Source organism: Canis aureus, chromosome 12 (assembly GCF_053574225.1).
Source record: "Canis aureus isolate CA01 chromosome 12, VMU_Caureus_v.1.0, whole genome shotgun sequence".
In the NCBI taxonomy this organism is placed as follows: Eukaryota; Metazoa; Chordata; class Mammalia; order Carnivora; family Canidae; genus Canis; species Canis aureus.
The window spans coordinates 15,901,651-15,920,875 of NC_135622.1; the positions used below are offsets into that span (position 1 = coordinate 15,901,651).

Here is a 19,225-nt window from a genome sequence, read left to right on the forward strand (position 1 = left end):
TCGCGCCCTGGGCCAAAGGCAGGCACCAAACCGCTGCGCCACCCAGGGATCCCTCAATCCTAAAGTTTTTGATTTCATAGGTGTCGGGTAGAGGGGAGACTGCACCAAGGATTTGGACATTTCTAACAAGTTCCCAGGTGATGCTGATGCTGTGATCTAGGGACCACACTTTAAGAACCACTATCCTAGGATAATGATTCTTAAACCTGGTTGCACAGAAAAATACCTCAGATGCTTTTAAAATCTTGATGTAGTGGGTGAAGTCTTGCTTTGAAGAAATGACTGGGGTTTAACCACTTTTCAGAATGAATAAAGGAATGGGCTCTTTAAAAAGCCTCTGACCAGAACCTTGCTTAAAAATTCTCAGAAGCCTGATAAAATGGTTAATGTGTAATCCCAAGAAACTCATTACAAAATGACCTTTATACCATGATTGGCTTCAGAAAGTAGGGAATTAGAGTTGGGGAAGCAGGTCAAGTGGAAAGAAAATCTCTGGCTGGAAAAGAACTTGCAGGGATTTTGTCCAGGCGGGGGGCAGGCACCAGGTACCCTTCTTCTGGCTGGGGTGGAGCTGGACAGAACCTTGAAGAGTCACATGTCACAGAAAGCAGTTCCCTGTCATGCAAAGGGAATCTGAAACCGAGGCCTTTTCTGTGACTTGTAACTTGGCCACAGATACAACTGCTGCACAGTTGCACAGAAGCTGCACAGAAGCTGCTGAGGAGTTAATACCAACAGTAGTAGAAAGTGTCACAGAACAAACTACCAGGTACCACTGAGGCTTTCCAACACTTAAACCCAGGTTGTGAGAAGAAGAGGGGGTTCTCCTTTTAGGCCCTGGAAAAAGCTGAAAACTAGGAGACCTGAATTGTAGCTCTATCCTCAGATAGAGATTTAAATTATAACCCCACTTGCCCTGCCCTGGCTAGCATATCAGTGGTTCTTGACCTCATATGCATTCATGGCATCTGGGAGCTTGTTACAAATTCCAACACTGAGGGCTGAACCCCAGGCTAATGACACCAGAATCTCAGGGGCCTGAGAAGTGGACATCAGTACTTTTAAAAAGAAGACACAGGTCTTTGAGGGGACACTGAGCAGGTCATGTGCACGGTCAGCTAAGAGTAAAATCTGGAGAATATAGATAAACATTTTGATTGGAGTGAAGGTCATTTCTTTCTGTGCTTATTTTGCATATCATTATTATTAAATTGTGTCCTGGTTAATTTGTTTGTAAAAACTCCCCTTAGAGGGCAGCCCGGGTGGCTCAGTGGTTTAGCGCTGCCTTCAGCCCAGGGCCTGATCCTGGACACCTGGGATCGAGTCCTATGTCAGGCTCCCTGCATGGAGCTTGCTTCTCCCTCTTCCTGTGTCTCTGCCTCTCTCTCTCTCTGTATCTCAAAAAAAAAAAAAAAAAAAAAAAAAAAAAAAATATATATATATATATATATATATATATATATATATATATATATCTTTAAAAAAATCTTTAAAAAATTCCCCTTAGAATATCCTAAATTTAAAGATTAAAAAAATATAGGGGCATCTGGCTGGTTCAGTCAGAAGAGCACATGACTCTTGATCTTGGGGTTGTGAGTTCAAGCCCTATGTGGAGCACAAAGATTTCTTACACTAAAAATAAAGATAAAAAAATATGTATAGAATGCAACCTTTAATATTAAGGTTATGTTGCCTCTAAACATTTGTTGTAAGACTTCTATTTGTGTGCGTTTATTGCTTAGATGAAGTTATGCTGACTCACATAAAAGTTGAGAAGTACACACTTACACTGTGATGATTCTCCATCTCCATGGCCTCAGACTTTATTCTGTAACTCTCCCATCCCTACCCCATTACCCATTGTCCAAAGACTTGACTTCCATGTATCAGTTACAAAGCATCAAGACATGGTGTTTTTTGCTTGCTGCTAGGGCCAGCTGGTAATAAATTTTGAGACTTTAAGAGATCATTTCTTAAAAGTAACATGAATATGAGTTTCCTCCCATCATCCAGCAAAGCTGTTTAACTTAATTTGAGTCATATCAATGCCCTGAAATTTTCAGCAGAAACCAAAGTCCAGTGTTCATTCTCTTATGGGCCATTGAAGAATTTTCCTGGAGATGTCTAGGAGATATCATTAGATATTCCCTAGTTCAGTCTTTGAAAGAGGCACCAAGAGATGATAAAAGGGGAGCTCCTAAGCTAATTCTTTCCTATTCCTACAACTTATTTGGCAAATTCTTACTACATAATGATAAACACATGCATTAAAATATGCATGTGAAGTAATACAAAAAGTTATTTCTACAACTGATTAAAATTATACATATGGTATATATGTTCACAAACCAAACTTGCCAGTGAATTTGAAAGATTATAAAGTATAAAAGACTGAGTGGGAAGGCATGAATCAAGGGTCATCATGTATATGTGGAAGTTTAGAAGGTATCAGTAAGACAAAAGCATCACAAGTCTCTTGTGGTATCCACCTCAGAACAGACTCAGAAATTTGTCTTTTTATAGTCCCAGAGATGACTAGGTCCAAGGATACTGACTAATGTCAATCAAATTCACAAGGACTGATGTATAAACCTAAATTTACAATGAGATTTACAACAGTTACAGAGTTAGTTACTGTCATCTTGCAATCTTTGCTTTCTCTCCTTACAGGCAGATGCACCAGGAAAGCCAGACTATTATTAGAAAGATATAGAATCATGATTGAGGTTTAAGTGACTCAAATATTTAATAGGATAAAATGTCTGGAATCTTCTATCTCTGCAAATGAAATTTACCTGGGACCAGACACGTGGACACCTCTGTCCTAGACTGTTCTGGAACAAACCCCATGTGCTTTCATGGCTGACTAACTCCCTGTGATTGAAAGTCTCTCCTTTTGCTAGGATAGGAGTCTCCTCTCAGGGCCTTTAGTTATGCAGTGCAATTTGGGTATTACTGGAGAATAACTTCTCAAAAAAGTGCACTCAGCAGTGAGCTGGCAGGGAGGAGGTCGAGGTGTGTCATTCCAGGGGCTGTGGTCAATGGAATAGGTGTGGGCACTCTGCCCCCAAGCTCATGCATTCGGTGAAGGGTCTTTCCTGTTGCATATCATGTCTTCATTCATGGGTAAGGGGGAGCCCACAGCTAAGTGAGTGCCATCAGACACAGCTACTGGCAAATTCCTAACTGGTTCCTTCAGGGAAAGGTTTCAATCAAAACTCTCTGAAGGCCACTTTTCTGTGTGTCCAGGAAGCTTTTGTAATTATTTCCAAAGGACTGTCATTTATAGACTTGTCATTCTCCCTCAGAGTCTGCTAACACCTGCTCCTTACTGCCTCTCAGGAAAGGCCCTCTTCTCTACCTGGATGCTCTCTCTCCCACCTCTGCTGTTCGGGCCCTAGTTCAAAGGTCACTTCATCCCTGCAAAGCCTCCCCAGGGACCCAGCTTGAAGAGATTGCTCCTTCCCCTGACTCCCATTCCATCCTGTGTCATTTATCACATGGCACTCAATATAACAACAGTGGCTAAATCATACTGAGCACATATTATGTGCCAGGTGTTATACTAAGTATTTTACATATATTATCTCACTGAATCCTCAAATCAGCCCCTTGAAGAAGATCTGTTACTATTACTGTCCCGGTTAGGAGGCCAGAGACTCAGAGGAAGGAACCTGCTCAAGGTCATGCAGCTTATAAGAGAAAGCCTTTGGACTCTAGAGCTCTGTCCTCATCACTCCACAGTATATCCCTGGGTTTTAGTTATCCACGTATATGAAAACACACCTGCCTTTTACACTAGATCAGGGGTCAAAAACCCCATCCCATGGGTTAAAAGTGCCTCATAGCTTGCTTTTGTATGGCCAGCTAGCTAAGAATGGTGTTTACATTTTTAAAAAGTAGTAAGAAAGGAGGAGGAAAAGGAGAAGAAGAAAAAGATCATATGTGGTCAGAAAACCTAAAATACTATTAGTCCCTTAGAAGAATTTTGTTGACACCTGCACCAGGTCATAAGCATCTTGAGGACAGATCCATGCATGGCTCACTTCAATTCTCCCACAGAACCTCATACAACATCCCCTAAAATATTTTTAGAATGAAGGGGAAAAAGTGTAGATAAGATAAACTTTCCAAAGTTCTCCTAGATCCACAGATTAAAGCTTCCACTTTTCCACCGCCCTAGGAATTGATAGTGACAATAGGTGTCAATGTACAAAGATTGGATGTGATCTCTGAAGTGCTCATCCAAGAGGGGGACAGGTTACAAAACTACCACCTCTCACAGTGGCCTGAAGAATTCTGCAAATTCTGGTTGGCAGTAGAAGCACAACTGCAGCCAAAGAATAGATTACATAAAGTGCATATCTTCACTACTACATACGTGAAAAATACATATTTCGGATGTGTGTCTGCTCTGCTGCCATTCGTGGGGGTATGTTCTCCAAACCATGACCAGCCTTTCCTGAACCTTCCCATAACTCTGATTTAGGTCAGAGTGATAGGACAACCAAAGTTGGGCAAATCAGGTGTCATTGAAGAATTAGGAATCAGGATGGATAAATAGCTACACAGTATGAGATGGTCACTTGAGGACAGCCTGGGTGGTTCAGCAGTTGAGCGCTGCCTTCAGCCCAGGGCCTGGTCCGGGAGTCCCAGGATCGAGTCCCACATCAGGCTCCCTGTATGGAGCCTGCTTCTCCCTCTGCCTATGTCTCTGCATCTTTCTCTCTCTCTGTGTCTCTCATGAATAAATAAATAAAATCTTTAAAAAAAAGAGAGATGGTCACTTGACTAGAGTAGATGCAAATGTGGAAGCTAAGGAATAGCCAAGGATGGGAACAAATTGGGGAAGCCAGCTACAGAAGAGTGAAGGAGCTGCCCAGAGAGAAGCAGAAACCAGAAGCAGAGAAAGAGGACAGCCTGGCTTCCTGCACCCAGGCCTTGAGATATCTGACCATCCCTGAGTACTATGAGGTCATCCTACATTCTGTTGATGCTCCCTCCTTTTGCATAAGTTAGTTTGAGTGGGCTTCTGTTACTTGTGGCCTAACATGCCCTAACAAAGACAGGGGCATTTCTCTCTCCTTTGGCCATCGTACACAGGCTCTGACAGCTCACTTGAACTTAGGCTATGGTTGTGAAGCTGGACATATCAGACAGGGAGGCTCTTGACTTTAGCATAAAGAACACCTGGCAAAGGGTTTTCAGGGAGGTCTATTCCTTCAGCATCTCTGGAGTCTAACAGTTCTGATCCTGACAACACAGGAGACATAACCACCAAAATCAATTTGTGGACCTTGCTTTGATTTGAAGTTGTATAAACCAACAATAAATGGATGTTTTTGAGACAATTAGGGAAATTTGAATGTAGACTATCATATTAAGGAATTGTTCTCAATTTTGTTAGGAGATATAATGACATTGTGGTTATGTTTATAAAAGATGCCTAATTTCATAAAGTTGTATACTAAAATGTTTACAACAAGTGGAATTTTCTTTAAAACATTGCAGCAGAAACAAAATTCCTAAAAGCAGACCAAAAAAGTGGTGAAGATAGATCAGTATTAATCATTGATGAAGCTGGGTAATAGATACATGGGGCTCAAAATGTTTTACTTATGGTGTCTGAAACTTTCCTTAATAAAAAATTATAAGTAGATAGCTATTTAGATATTTAAAAGTTAAAAATATATATTTGGATTTAGACAAATATGTATTTATATACTTATATATATGTAGGTGGATGAATCAACTGGTGTCTTGGCATGCAAGGTAGTCTGATGGTGGGGTTTCTTCCCTCTTGACAACTGCATCTGTGGGAGCCAACCAAGAATTTCGTTGGTTGTAGAGAGGTGATCTTCCTGCTGACTAGCTTCTAGGGATTCTGAGGAACTACCAGCTAGTCAAGCCACATCCAGGTGGAGGCCTGCCCTCTCTCCTCACTTAGCTAGCCTTCCTATCCCAATCACTAGCCAGGTAATCCTATCTTACCATCCTGAGCCCACCAGGTGATGGTGTTGTGTCACTGCCTGGCTGTCCCCACAGGTGCACACTGGTGCTTCCCCAACCTGATGGCAGGTGCTTTGAAGGTGGCCCCTCTAGGGGTGTTGGGGCCTCATGCATCTCCTACCCTGAGCTGTGCTACTATAAGTGATCACTAAGTCCCTGGGGATAGACACACAGCTCGCAGGGGAGAGTGCTGGCTGCAAGCAGGGACTCTGAGGCCTGGGGGAACGTTGCCTTGGTCCAGGTTCTGATTCGCATAAAATCGCTTTTGCCCACTTTCTCAGCATAAGTGTCAGATATCAGTGTTTGACTAGTGGAGGAAGAGGGAAGGACAATGTTAGCTATTGGATGTGCAAGCGGCTTGATAAAGACAGTGTAACTATTCAGACCAGGAAGTAAGTAGCCAGTCAAACAACTTTAAAAACTTTCATCTGAAAAAAAGAAAAAAAAGAACAAAAAAAAACAAAGAAAAACAAAACAAAAAAACAACAAAAAAAAAACTTTCATCTGGCCACAAATCTCCACACATGACTCCACTGCAGGAAAACAGGAGGCCCCAGGCCTGCCAGCAGCTCACCTGCCTCAGGACCACCTGGTTACCTGCAGCTCCCACACTCAGCTCGTGGGCTCCTCACCTCCTCCAACAAGAAATGGCACTGGCAGTCACCAGCCCTTCCACTCCTGCGAGGAACCCCCAAGCATCTCACTGCAGCTGCCCTGCTCCCTCAGGCCTGTCACATAGAAGGGATATGGCCTTCCTAGCTGGGGGCTCAGGGTTCCCCTTCCCCTCTCCCCCCACCACCCCCATGCCCCCTAGCAGCTCCTAAACCATTCTCTTTCATTTGGCTTTTTTCCATCAGCATTCAGTATGCTCAGATTTCTTATGCTTACAGACACAGAACAAAAGCCTCCCTTGAGAGTCCTAACTACCACCTTCCACAGACAAGCATCTTAGAAGAATTTTTCCACTGAACCCACCCTCCATTCTGATTTCTCCACCCTCTACCCCATGCCACCCGGGACTGCTCTCATCTCTCCATCTTATGGATACTCTTCATTTCTTCCCTCCTTTGTTGGCCACTCCTTCCTTTTAATTTTTTAAAGATTTTATTAATTTATTCATGAGAGACAGAGAGAGAGGCAGAGACATAGGCAGAGGGAGAAGCAGGCTTCCTGTGGGAGCCCAATGTGGGACTTGATCCCAGGACCCTGGGATCACGACCTGAGCCAAAGGCGGATGCTCAACCACTGAGCCACTCAGGTGCCCCTGGCCACTCCTTCCATCTTGAATGTCTCCCTGCCCCTGGTTTCCAGGACACAGCACCCCTCTTGTTTCCCTCCTGCCTCTCTGGTTGCTCTTCCTCAGTCTCTATGGTGGGCTCCACTCCCTCTGCCCATCCCTCAAAATGTTAGTGATCTGGAGGTTCTGCCCTGGCAACTCTCCTCACTTCACAGACCTCAAGGGCCTTACCCTTTAAAAAAAATTTTTTTTATTATTTTTTTTTAATTCATGAGAGACACACAGAGAGAGGCAGCAATGTAGAGGGAGAAGCAGGCTCTCCACAGGGAGCCCAATGCAGGACTCAACCCTGGGACCCCGGGGATCATGACCTGAGCCAAAGGTAGATACTCAACCACTGAGCCACCCAGGTGCCCCAACTTTACCCTTTTCTAATGGGTTTGATCACTGACAAATCTGTGCTTCTATACCGAGCTCCAGACCTCTATCTCTACATGCCGACCTGCTGGACACTTCCCCTTGCAGTTTCCTCAAACAGAACATGTCCCAGAGGGAACTCATCATCAAGATCCACCAGAACAAAACAAAATACCCAACAAAATGAAACCTTGCTATTCCTCTTGTGTTTCCTAAATTGCTATCCCGAGTAACCTGCTTGCTCGAGCTGGAAAGCTGGGCATCTCCCTGACTGTCCTGATCCTCAACATGCCACCTGTCACTAAACCCTGCCAATTCTCCCTGTTAAGATAGGTCTCAAATCCTGTAAAAAGATCAGTGGCTTCCAGGGATTAGGGGAGAGAGAGATACAAATAAGCAGAGCACAGAAGATATTTAGGGCAGTGAAATTACTGTATATGATACCATAAAAGTGGATGCATGTCCTTATACATGTCCAGACCCACAGTAGGTCCAACACCAAGAGTGGAGCCCAATGTAAACTCTGGCCACTCACTCTGCAGCCCAGCCACAGAGCATTTCTGCCCTTTCCTTTGTGTGTCCATCCTCCTTGCTCCAGGGACCTCTCCTTTCCCCCCTTCCATACCCTCTCCTCACTAATTCTGACCTATCTTTCAGGTCTCAGCGTGAATACCTCTTGCTCCCGGTTGTTTTCCTTCACCCCTGCTGTCTGGGCTAGGTGCCCCTACACTATGCTTTCACAGCACCCCATCCTCAAATGCCTTTTTATCCACTTCTATGCCCCATTCAACTGAAAGCCCAAGTGAGCAGGGACAGTATCTGCTGTGTTCATTTTGGTATCTCCAGCAGCTGGCTCAGGCTTACAGACAGTGAACACTTTGTAAATAACAGTTCAATGAATGGGGGTGCCTAGGTGGCTCAGGTCATAATCCTGGAGTCTTGGGGTGGAGCCCCGTGTCAGGAATCCCTGCTCAGCATGTGCACATGTGTGCTCTCTCAACTAAGTAAATAAAAATCTTTTAAAAACATAGTTAAATGAATGAATGAGGCTTGCTGACTTCTGTGCTAAGAGTTCTCAGCTTCCTATTCTGCTTTAATCCACAAAGTAGGCCCCTCTGGACTTATACATGTGATCACAGGTGAGTAGTGAGCAGAGGGCTGGGGGTGCCTTCTGCCCCAGACTAAGCAGGGAAATGATACTAGGGGGGCATTTTACAAGATCTTAAATGGGAGAAATTTCAAAGCTGAGACAAAGCTCAGGCTTTCCCCTCTATCACATAGGAAGTGTGCAAGCATCTCCACAAGTAAGATGCTTTTGAAAATATATGGATCTGGTTTGACCCAATTAAGCGACCCACTTTTCCTGCTTTTCTTTCTGCCCTTTCCCTGGTTATCACACAAACATCATCAAAGCAGGTATGTCTCATAAGAACCTCTGGAAAGTTCACTCGCTTGGTCCACTCTGAGTGGAGGATCAGAGGCAGCTTGGATTTGGAATTTGCTCTGAGAACTCTTGGAAGGCTCTGAGCTTTGGCTGTCTCTGAGTAACCCCAAAGGGCCCTCCACACTTGGGTGGGTTCCAGCCCAGGTCATTCTTCTCTTCCTGTCCTCGCAGCCAGGCCGACTTGGGCTTGAGAGAAGACAGAATGCTGGGTGAATTATTTGCTGGAAGTGAGGGGGTTGTGTGCCCACTCCCACCTGACCCAGCCCTCCCTTCAGGCAAGGTCAGTATCCGCAAACAGCCAGCTGCATTTTCCTCCCGGGAATGCTAAAGAGGCTGAGTTAGTAAAAATCTATCTCATTAACAGCCTGACCTACTAGCATTGATCACACTAGAAGTGACGCCTGCACACACAGTCCCCATCATGTGCACAGGGGCAAGGCTTCAGTGGAGCGCAAAAAGCCATTTAAATCCGTCAAGGGCTCAAAACATCCTCCAAACTAATAACCCCCGACAAAGTACCACCAGAGAAAATTCCTTGCGGATTTGAGATTTTCACTCTGTTAATCTCCTAACTCAATAAAGCAAACACTCCTGCAGCAAATTAAATACTTTTATTAAAGGGTCCCTTCCTGCATTCCCTTTGATGTGGTATAGGCCTGCAACTCTCCCAGGGCCTAAATGTCTGTGTAAGGGGTTGTCCACTCCCCCACACCACCATCATTTTCTCCTGTTACCCCCAAGGAGGCCCAGAACCCACTAGGATTCGCAGATTCTTGGATTCTGGAGACTTCTAAGACCTCTAGCTTCCCAGAGTAGATCTCCCAGCCTGTCAGGTGAGGGAAATACTTCCTGATCTTCTGTGGGAGGATATGGCTGTCCCCAGGTACCTTTACTGTTGTGGTTTATCTGGAGGAGTTCTTAGTACAACTGTTCAGGCCAAGGTGGACATGTTGGCCAATGGTCATGCCCTTCTCTCTGACCTTTCTATAGGCTTGCTGGTCATACCTCCAGCAATGAGCTGGAGACCTGATGAGGTTAGCTGGACAAAAGATTAAAAGAGGCTAGGTAGAGAAAGGGGGGGGTTGGGACTCAAGGTAGGGAGGTCAGAGCTCCTCTCCTCCCATGGCTTCCTATCCCCAAGTTGGCCTCCAAGCTGCTTCTCCCTCACATCTGCCTGGAATTGCATTCAGCCATTTTAACTTCTCTGAGCCATAACTTTCCTCTCACTATTGGTTTAAGGTCCACTCAGGACCCTTCCATAATCACCTCAGATGCTGTCCTCAGAAAGCCTTGCAGGGAAACCTATCAGCTTGCAGATGGTAACTCAGATCAGACCCCTTTATATTTCAGGAAAAGCCTCCTTCTAGAAACATCATCTCCTACAGTTTATAAGCTTCATTACAGGGTCTATAGTGCAGAAGGCTCTATGGATCCATTCTCAGAGATCAGAAATAGTATTTTGCCTAGGATGACAGACAATCAGGTCTCTGGGGGCCCTGAGGCTCTGTGGGAGTACATGATAAGCCCTCATGGAAGTCTGGTCCTGGCACCAGATACAGACCTCACCCAGTGGGGAAAACACACTCTTTTTCCTGGGTCTCTGAGAAGGCCCTTCACAACATTCCTTCTATTTGCCCATCTTAGACAAGGAAGGGAGGAGAAGTACAAGCTCCTCAGAGACATTAAGCCACAGGAGTCCAGACCAGGCCCTGGTCATTTAAAATGTCCTACTCGGGATGCGTGGGTGGCTCAATGGTTGAGTGTTTGCTTTCAGCTCAGGTCATGATCCCAGGGTCCTGGGATCGAGTCCCACACTGGGCTCCCTGCAGGAAACCTGCTTCTCGCTCTGCCTATGTCTCTGCCTCTCTCTGTGTCTCTCTTGAATAAGTAAATAAAATCTTTAAATAAAATAAAATAAAATGCCCTACCCCTCTCTTCTCAGCCCTGAATAGATGCTCTGGTCTCTGTGACTTTTTCCATTTATGTCCCATTCCAGTGGAATTGCCTCCAGGCTCATGTATTCCCATGGAAACCCAAACAGAGTCTCTCGAAGTTAGAGGAATGGGGAGGGAGGTAGCTGAGAAAATAGGGAAAGCACACAAAGTGCAGAAGCCCTTAGGCTAGGGTCAGACAGGCCTGAGCTAGATCCCAGGCTCAGCAGCCAGCACACTGACCTTTGCAAGCTATATGGCCCTCTAAACCTCAGTATCCTCATCTATAAAATGGGGATCATAATAGCTCCCACCTCCTTAGGGGCAATGTGCAGCTTGAGTGAGAGGAGCCTGGAAATTATCTAGCATATAGTAAGGGCTCAGTGAATGGCTGATAGGTCAAGGCTCAAGGGCTTCTGGCAGGCCAGGAGGTAGGAATTCATTCCTTCCCCAAGGCCAGCAGGGATTTGGTAGTCCACCCAGTGGCCTTTCTTCCGGGAGAGATTAGTAGGGGAGAGGCTTGGGGATGTCCAAACCTGCTCTTCCCCACTCTACAGAGTCACTGCCCAGGTGAGGGAGGTTAATGGGTAAGGGAAGAGCCCAGGCCATGGTTGGAACAGCCTGGGAAGAGCCAGTCCTAGATACAGGTGACAGTCCAGGCATTCTCAACTATGGCAACAACAGCCCCAAAGGGGTCTTGGGGGAGCAAAAATTTCAAATATCAATCACCATGATTTATGGCACTCCAAAGTTCAAGCCAATCTGACAGAATCATGTTCCTTAGTATTTTATTCCTCTCATTAGACATAAATCAAATAATAATTTAATAAAGTTGAATTAAAATTTCTCAGGGGTAAGGGGCACACTAATACAAAAAAAAAAAAAAAAAAAAAGGGTCAAGAAACATTGGTATGGTCCATCTTCCGGACTTTCTCAACATCCTTCCCAGGGTCCCTCCACTCTCACCAGCCCTTCTACCTCCTACCATATCCTTCCTTTTCCTTAGACTCTCAGCAGCAGTTGGTGTTGCTGATCAGGCCAGTTCAGGTAGAAGGCCACTCTGTCCCAGCCACTGGGTACGGCCAACACTGCTACTCACTCCAATCCTCCCTTGGCTCCATGTCTTCACCGTGTGGTTCCTCAACAGTCTTCTGACTCTTTTTTTTCCTTCTACTGACTCTATATACACAGTTCCTCTGTCCCCCCACCCCCACCCCACATGTGCCTCCAGAGCTCCACTCTGCTTGTCCCACTTCAAACTCTGCTTCAGAGGCCCACTGGACCATTCCACCTGGATTTTTCATGACTACATTTCTTTCTTCCAGGAAGCCCTCCTTGCCTACCCTAGCTCCTTGGTGCTTTCCCTTCTATCACATTTAGTTTGAACCATTTGACAAGAAAGAATATATGTTTTTGTTATTATTCTCTCATGGTGTCATGTATGTTTGTTCTACTTTCCCACTTGGATTTTAATTTGAGAATAAAGACAAAATGATAAGTATCTGTTTGCTCCTTAGTGTCCAGTCTAGTTCTGGACACCAAGGAAGGCAGATGTGGAGGTCTTTAGGGGCCAAAGAGTGCCCCAGCAGAACTCAAGGTGCAAGATGCCACTGGTTACTGGTCCTTCCCACCAGGAGGGTCAGCTCAGCCTGGGTCCCAGGCAGACCGCAGGGGGGAGCCCTCCCCTCCCCTCCCCCAGGACTGCACCTCACCTGGCTGACTCCTTCCACTCCATCTGGTCTCCGTCGTGCTGCAGAGTGTCCATTTCTGTGAAGAGGGTGGGGTTGGGAGCCTCATCTTCCTCCCCCAGGATGTCCTGGAGCTGCTCAGCAGCTGGAGACCCTGCAAAAAAAAAAAAAAAAAAAAAAAAAAAAATGGGCAGCAGGATCTGCTGAATGGCCTGGAGGAGGACAAGGGCTGCAAGGCCAATTGCAATGGAGCCAGAGCCAAGCTCAAGGGAAAAGTATTTCCTAATTTAGTAAAACTAAGTCCAGCTTCTGGGTGAAGCTAGACTCAGGACTCGGAATTGGATGTGGGTGAGATATTCTTTGAGATAAAGGGATAAAAGGTTTTAGTTTGGATTCAGACTCCAGGGTCTTATAGCTGACAATGAAGAAGGATAGAAAATGGCCAAAGCTGGGTGACAGCAAGGATAGGAAACAGAAAAGTGAGAAGTGAGAAAAACTCTGACTCAACTTCAGCATACCAAACCCAGAGGGACCCCTTTTCCCACTGGGCCCCAAAACCAGTCAACTCCCAGTGTTGGCCTTGAAGAAGCAATCTGTGAAAGGACATGCTTGTACTGGTGTGCCACAAGAGCCCACCTTCTTCATGGGTAGGTGACAACATATTCCTGAGATCCTGGCCTGCTTTCTGACTGCCCAGGGATGTCACCTCCTGGGTGTATCTCAGGCACCTCAAAAGTTAGCATTCCAACATGAACATGTGCCCTTCCCCAACATGCTTCCCCTTCCTGCCTCCCTTCCTTCCTTCCCCTCATTCAGTATTTCATGAAAGTCTACTATATGCCAGGCATTGTTGCAGGTGTTGGGAAACAAAGCTGGGATGAAGGCCCATACATCCTTGCTGTCTCAAATGTCTGTTCTAGTGGCAGAAACAAATAATCAACAGGTAAACAAAAGCATAAATGATCATTTCAACCATTCTGAAAAAAAAAAAAAGATAAAGCAACCGGAGGGGCACTTGGGTGGCTCAGTGGGTTAAGCATCTGCCTTTGGCTCAGGTCATGATCCCAGAGTCCTAGGATTGAGCCCCACATCAGGCTCCTTGCTCAGCGGGGAGTCTGCTTCTCCCTCTCCCTCTGTCTGCTGCTCCCCTTGCTTGTGCTCACTCTGTCAAATAAATAAATAAAATCTTAGAAAAAGAAAACAAAGCAACCAGAGAACTATATTAGATTGGTTAAGGAAGACCTCTCTGGGGAATGTTTGTTTGAATTGTGACTTGGAAGAGAATGAGCCATTTCTGCACCTCTGGAAAAAAAAAAAAAAAGAGTGCTCCATGTGTTTCAAAGACCCTGAAGTGAGAGTGTGCTAGCCATTGTGCCTAGAGCATGGTGAGTAAGAGAGGGGCAGGACATGATGAGGAAAGCCTTGGTTAAAAGCACGGCTGTCTACCCAACTGTACAGGCTAGACACCCTGGAGTCATCTTCACCTCAACTACTTTCTCTCACCTCCACCCCCATTTGAAAGTTTTTAAGAATATTTCCCTCCTCACCAATCCCTTTGCCCCTGCCCTGGTTCAGTCTTTCATTGACTGTCTCCTGGGCTTCATCAAGTCTTCCCCTTCCTCCAAGGCCCTGCATCCCTGCAATTTATCATACCCACTGACCCTCACTTATTTCCCCATGGATACCCAATGGTCAATAATTTCAACTACTCTGTCATTGTACTCCCCACTCTTAATCCTTGACTACCCAGTAAAACCAGGCAGCCAATGCCCAAACAAGAATTCATTGACCCAGTCACTTCTGAAAGATTGTCCTGGGGGCACAGAGAGAGGCAGTGTGGTACTGTGGTCTGGTAGAGAGGAGGTGCACAATGGGCTTGCAATCCAACTAGACATAAGTATGAATCCAAGAGTTGCCACTGCTTATGAGTGAATTCAGTCTGAGTGAGCAGGATTGTTGGGAAGAACAAGGAAATAAATCGGATAAGGAGTATAAGACACATGACATGGGCCGGGAGTGTAACAGGTACTAATCCCCTTCACCACCAACCCCAGCACCCAGGCTCATGGGCCTTGCTGGAAACAACCATCCTACAGTACAGGTCTTAGAAGTGCAGCCACTTCCCAATCATCCTTGTCAGCATGCCCCTTGATGCCATTCTTAACCTTTGCTCCTCTCTTCAAGCCTCTTGATCCATCTCCTATCTACTCCACCAAGGAACTAAAGGCCTCTAGATGTGAAATCGATCACATCCAGTTCTTCTGCACCCTTACCACTTTGTAGTTCGTTTTTGAACAAAGGAGTCCTTCCTCCAGCTTAATCTCTGGCCACATTTATTCCCTTCTGCTGGGTCATAATTTTATCAACTAGTTTCCTTACCTTGGTCTTCAACTTCATCTCTCCACTATTTTTCTCCCAGCCTAGAAACAGTCCTTCCTACTCTAGAACACTCTTCCCTGACTCTGCCTGCCACCCAAGCTCTCCTTTCTCTCCAATTTCTTGAAGGAGTGGTCTCCACCTTCTCCTTACCCAGTCACTTTCCAACCTGATGCAACTGGTTCAGCCCCATCACTCTAAGGGACAGAGATTTCAAACTGGCAACTCAAAGATATGCTTAATTTAGTTCTCACATAGTATAAAAGTTTTTTTGAAATTATTGCTAACATAAAGAATTATGATATTTCATTTAACAATCCAGATTTCTATTTTTTCTTGAAAATTCAGATGCTCTGATGACTGTGCCTACATTCCTTCCTGGCAAAAATCAACTAGGACTGAGTGATGGCTGCTTCCTTTAGATGGGCATATCCACTTTTTAAAAGTCCTTTTATTTGAGTATAGTTGACACACAGTGTAATGGGCATATGCATCTTAGTTTGCCACAACCCCCACTACTCCCTGCTATACCCTGCTCATCTCATTTATGCTATGCACCTGAGCATACAACCCTGTCTTCAGATTGATCTTGTTATCTTATTCTCAAACCAGTAAATTAATAAAACCAAGCAAACCAGCAGGTCTGGCCTATCTCTTTGGGTCATCAGTGGTGCTGACTGCTCCCTCTGAACTGACATGCTACTCTTGGCTCTCATAATGCAGTACTTTCTTGATATATTTTCCTATCTCTTCAAGGACTCCTCAATATCTTTCCCTGGCCCCTCTTTCCTGTCTTACATAAATCTTCATCTTTCCTGAGATTTCTCCTTGGCCTTCTCTTTTCTCTTTGTACACCCTACACCATCTTGTGTTCTTCATGGTGTCACCCTATAGATGAGGTCACTCATGCCTCCAGACCTGCCTGTATTGAGCATTTCCAACTGTCAACTGGATTACTCCATCTGGGAGTTCTGTAGCCTTCACAAGTCAATTTCAATATATTCCTAATGGTTCCCTTATTCCAATACCCTAACTCTGCCCTTCTCAGTTTTGAATGATATAGCACTGCTAACTACCCAGCCATCGAGATAAGAAATATTGTACTCCCTCCTGAAGCCTCTTTCTCACCATTCATGTCCAATCAAATACTAACTTCTTTCTCTTGCTTCCTAAATATTTTTCAGCTCTCTCCATTTTATTCCTACCCAATGCCACTGTCTTATTTCAGGTTCTCATTATTTCCTGTTCCTAACACTGCGAGAGCCTTACTGCTCCCACTGTCTCTGGTTGCATAATCCACCTCTATTCCCTATGTGGCAGCAAAGTTTGCTTTTAAAACATTTCAAACATGTACACGTGACACACTCCTGGGAGTCATGGTGCTCTTTGGGCAGCACTGTAAAAGCTTTTGCATAGGAGTAAGAAATAATTTTACTAGCAGAAAATACTATTAATTTATCTGTATGTAGCTCAATCTACGACATTTATTTAGATGAATGTTATTTCTGAATTTTTCCATTACTTTAAACATAGTCCTTTCACTGGGTTATTGGTTGCTAATACTTGTTAGCAGACATCAAAGGTTAAGGAAATTTTACAGAAGAAAAACTAATTGAACAAATAACCTTATTTTTTCTTTAAATTGGGAGAAGACTATGACTTTTTGATTCTGAGAGACACACCAGTTCTCCATGAAATCACAGTTCAAGAACTACTCTTTCAAAAATATAGGTTTGATAATGTTACTCTCTATATGAAAAACCCTTAATAGGCTCTGTATTACCTAGAGCCGAAGGTCTATGACATGGTTTAAAACATCCCTTGTGGGATCCCTGGGTGGTGCAGCGGTTTGGCGCCTGCCTTTGGCCAAGGGCGCGATCCTGGAGACCCGGGATCGAATCCCACGTCGGGCTCCTGTGCATGGAGCCTGCTTCTCCCTCTGCCTATGTCTCTGCCTCTCTCTCTCTCTCTCTCTCTCTCTCTCTCTCTCTGTGACTATCATAAATAAATAAAAATTAAAAAAAAATAAAAAAATAAAAATAAAAAATAAAACATCCCTTGTGATCTGGCCCTTACCTGCCTACTTAGGTTCTACCATGTTCCTCAGCCAGTTGCCCTGGAACCCAGTCACCCTTAACCCCAGATACCCTTGACCCCAGCCATCCCTGACCTCAGACACTCCAGACCCCAGCCACCCTCAATCCCAGATAGCCTGGACCCCAGCCACATCAGACCATACACAGTTCTCTGAAGAGGAGGGCACCTTACTCCTTGGATCCTGGTACCTACTGCTCCCTAAGCTTGGAATTCCCTTTCCCCTTCAAGTCCAAATAAGAAGACAAGTAAATGAAACAATCACAGAAAGAGGAGACAGGGCAGAGAGCAGGATGCCTGAAGTAGCTCTGTCTGAGACATTACCTGCTCCCTGGAATGGCTGAATGCTGGGGTCTCCGGCTGTTGGCACTGCCTCTGGCCCCAGTCTGTTTCTGCTGCTGCCCCCTGGCCACTGCCTCCAAACGTCCTCTTCCCCACCAGGTCACAAAAAATTCACTTTTGTTTCCAGTTAAGCACCAGGGGTGGCGTGGAGGAGAGAAGACAAGAGACAGAGACCAGAGATGGGAGGGGAGGGGGGAATATGGGAAAGACTGCAGAGGTGGAGGGAGGACTGTGTGTGGGAGAGAAAAGAGATGTAGTAAGTGAGAGAGATTGTGAGTAGAAAGAAATACTGTATTGAGGGTGAATTAAAGGTACTGGAGGTATGAGAGAAGTGTGTGTGTGTGTGTGTGTGTGTGTGAGAGAGAGAGAGAGAGAGAGAGAGAGAGAGAAAATGTGAGAGAGCAATGTGAGGGGCGGGGGTCCCAAGTGCACCAGAGAGAGAAGAGAGAGGAGAGAAGGGCTTAGTGGTGCCTCAGAGGCTGGAGCAGGCAGCCAGGTCTTCACAGCAGCAAGGGCAGTAGCAGCAGCAGTCCTGTGAGAGCGCTGGTGCAACTGCCCCGTCCCCCCTCCACTATGAGGGCTCCAGGAGAGCCCAAGCACCTCTCCTCAGGCCCCTTTATAAAGGCAGAAGTAGGATTTGCCAGGAGACTCCCTGGGGCCTCCTTAAGAGACTTGGCTGCAGGTGAGCTGGCTGGAGAGTGGCTGCCAAGGCAGAGTTCTCTGGCTACACGGCCCCAGAGGAGGTGGGGTAGTTAGGGAGGGTTGCTGTGGGGTCTCGTGTTTCAAAGCAACCATGCTTGGTCAATAATATTCCATGGAGCTGGTTTCTCTCTGTCCCCAGCTTCAAACCCAAACTCCTGATCCTCTAACTCTTCAGCTATTTCTGCGACGAAAGTGCCAGATACCATCACTCAGTAGGTGTTTCCTGAGAGCCCGTGGACAGTGAGGACTGGTTACTCGAGGGTGTGCGGTGAACCCCACAGGGAATTATTTTGCTCTGCTGAGACACTCCTAATCTCCTGGGTTCATTTCAACAAGTGCTTACTGAGTACTTAGAATGTGCCAAGGTTGATTAGAGGTCACTAGGCGGCTGCTGCTCCAAGGGGCACTGAGCCCTGAATTCTCTAAGTCTCAGGGTTAGGAGGGAGCTTAGCCACTGTCGAATCCAAGCCCTTTACTTCACAGATGAAAAATGGGAAACCCAGTTTACATCATAGATGGCCCCACCAAGCCCCAAATTAGGGGATCCCAGAGGAAAGCAAAGTTTTCTAACATCCTCCACCCAACACTGCCCACCTGCAGCTGGCCCCACTCACCACATTTTCATACATGAGGCTCAAGGATCTAGAATGCCCACTTTAAAGTTGAGAAAACAGCAGCAGCAGATCAGAGGTATCTGTTTAGGTGCTGGGATTCAAGCAAACATCACCATCCAGGAGTTTCTGCCATGGTGGGCTTCTCAACAGGACAGGATACTGAGGATGTAGGCACCTCCTCCAGGGTCCCAGGCTCTCCAGGTCACACTACCATGTGGCTGAAGTCACCCCATCTCCTCCTGAGTGCCACTGGGCAGCTACTACATGCAATACTGGGTCAGGAGCTGTGGACTGCCCAGAAACACCACAGAAACACCCAAAGAGAGATCACCAAGGATGCCAAAGGATTCTCTTTATTTGTGTGGTGCTCT

At 45.7% G+C, this 19,225-nt stretch overlaps 1 protein-coding gene across 9 annotated transcripts in view; it reads right to left on the minus strand.

Annotated features, from left to right (window-relative positions):
* Positions 1-19,225, minus strand: part of SLC4A5 (solute carrier family 4 member 5) — a 108,037-nt gene that overhangs the window by 52,472 nt on the left and 36,340 nt on the right. For 8 of the 9 annotated variants that reach the window (XR_013349090.1, XM_077842946.1, XM_077842941.1 and 5 more), the window contains one exon: positions 12,751-12,880. Coding sequence is in view for 8 of the 9 variants with exons in the window: in XM_077842946.1 (XP_077699072.1) it covers positions 12,751-12,880 (130 nt within the window). In the remaining variant the exon portion in view is untranslated. Of the gene's footprint in view, positions 1-12,750; positions 12,881-17,520; positions 17,540-19,225 lie in introns of those variants that run through there. The other variant, XM_077842948.1, reaches the window with a different exon arrangement.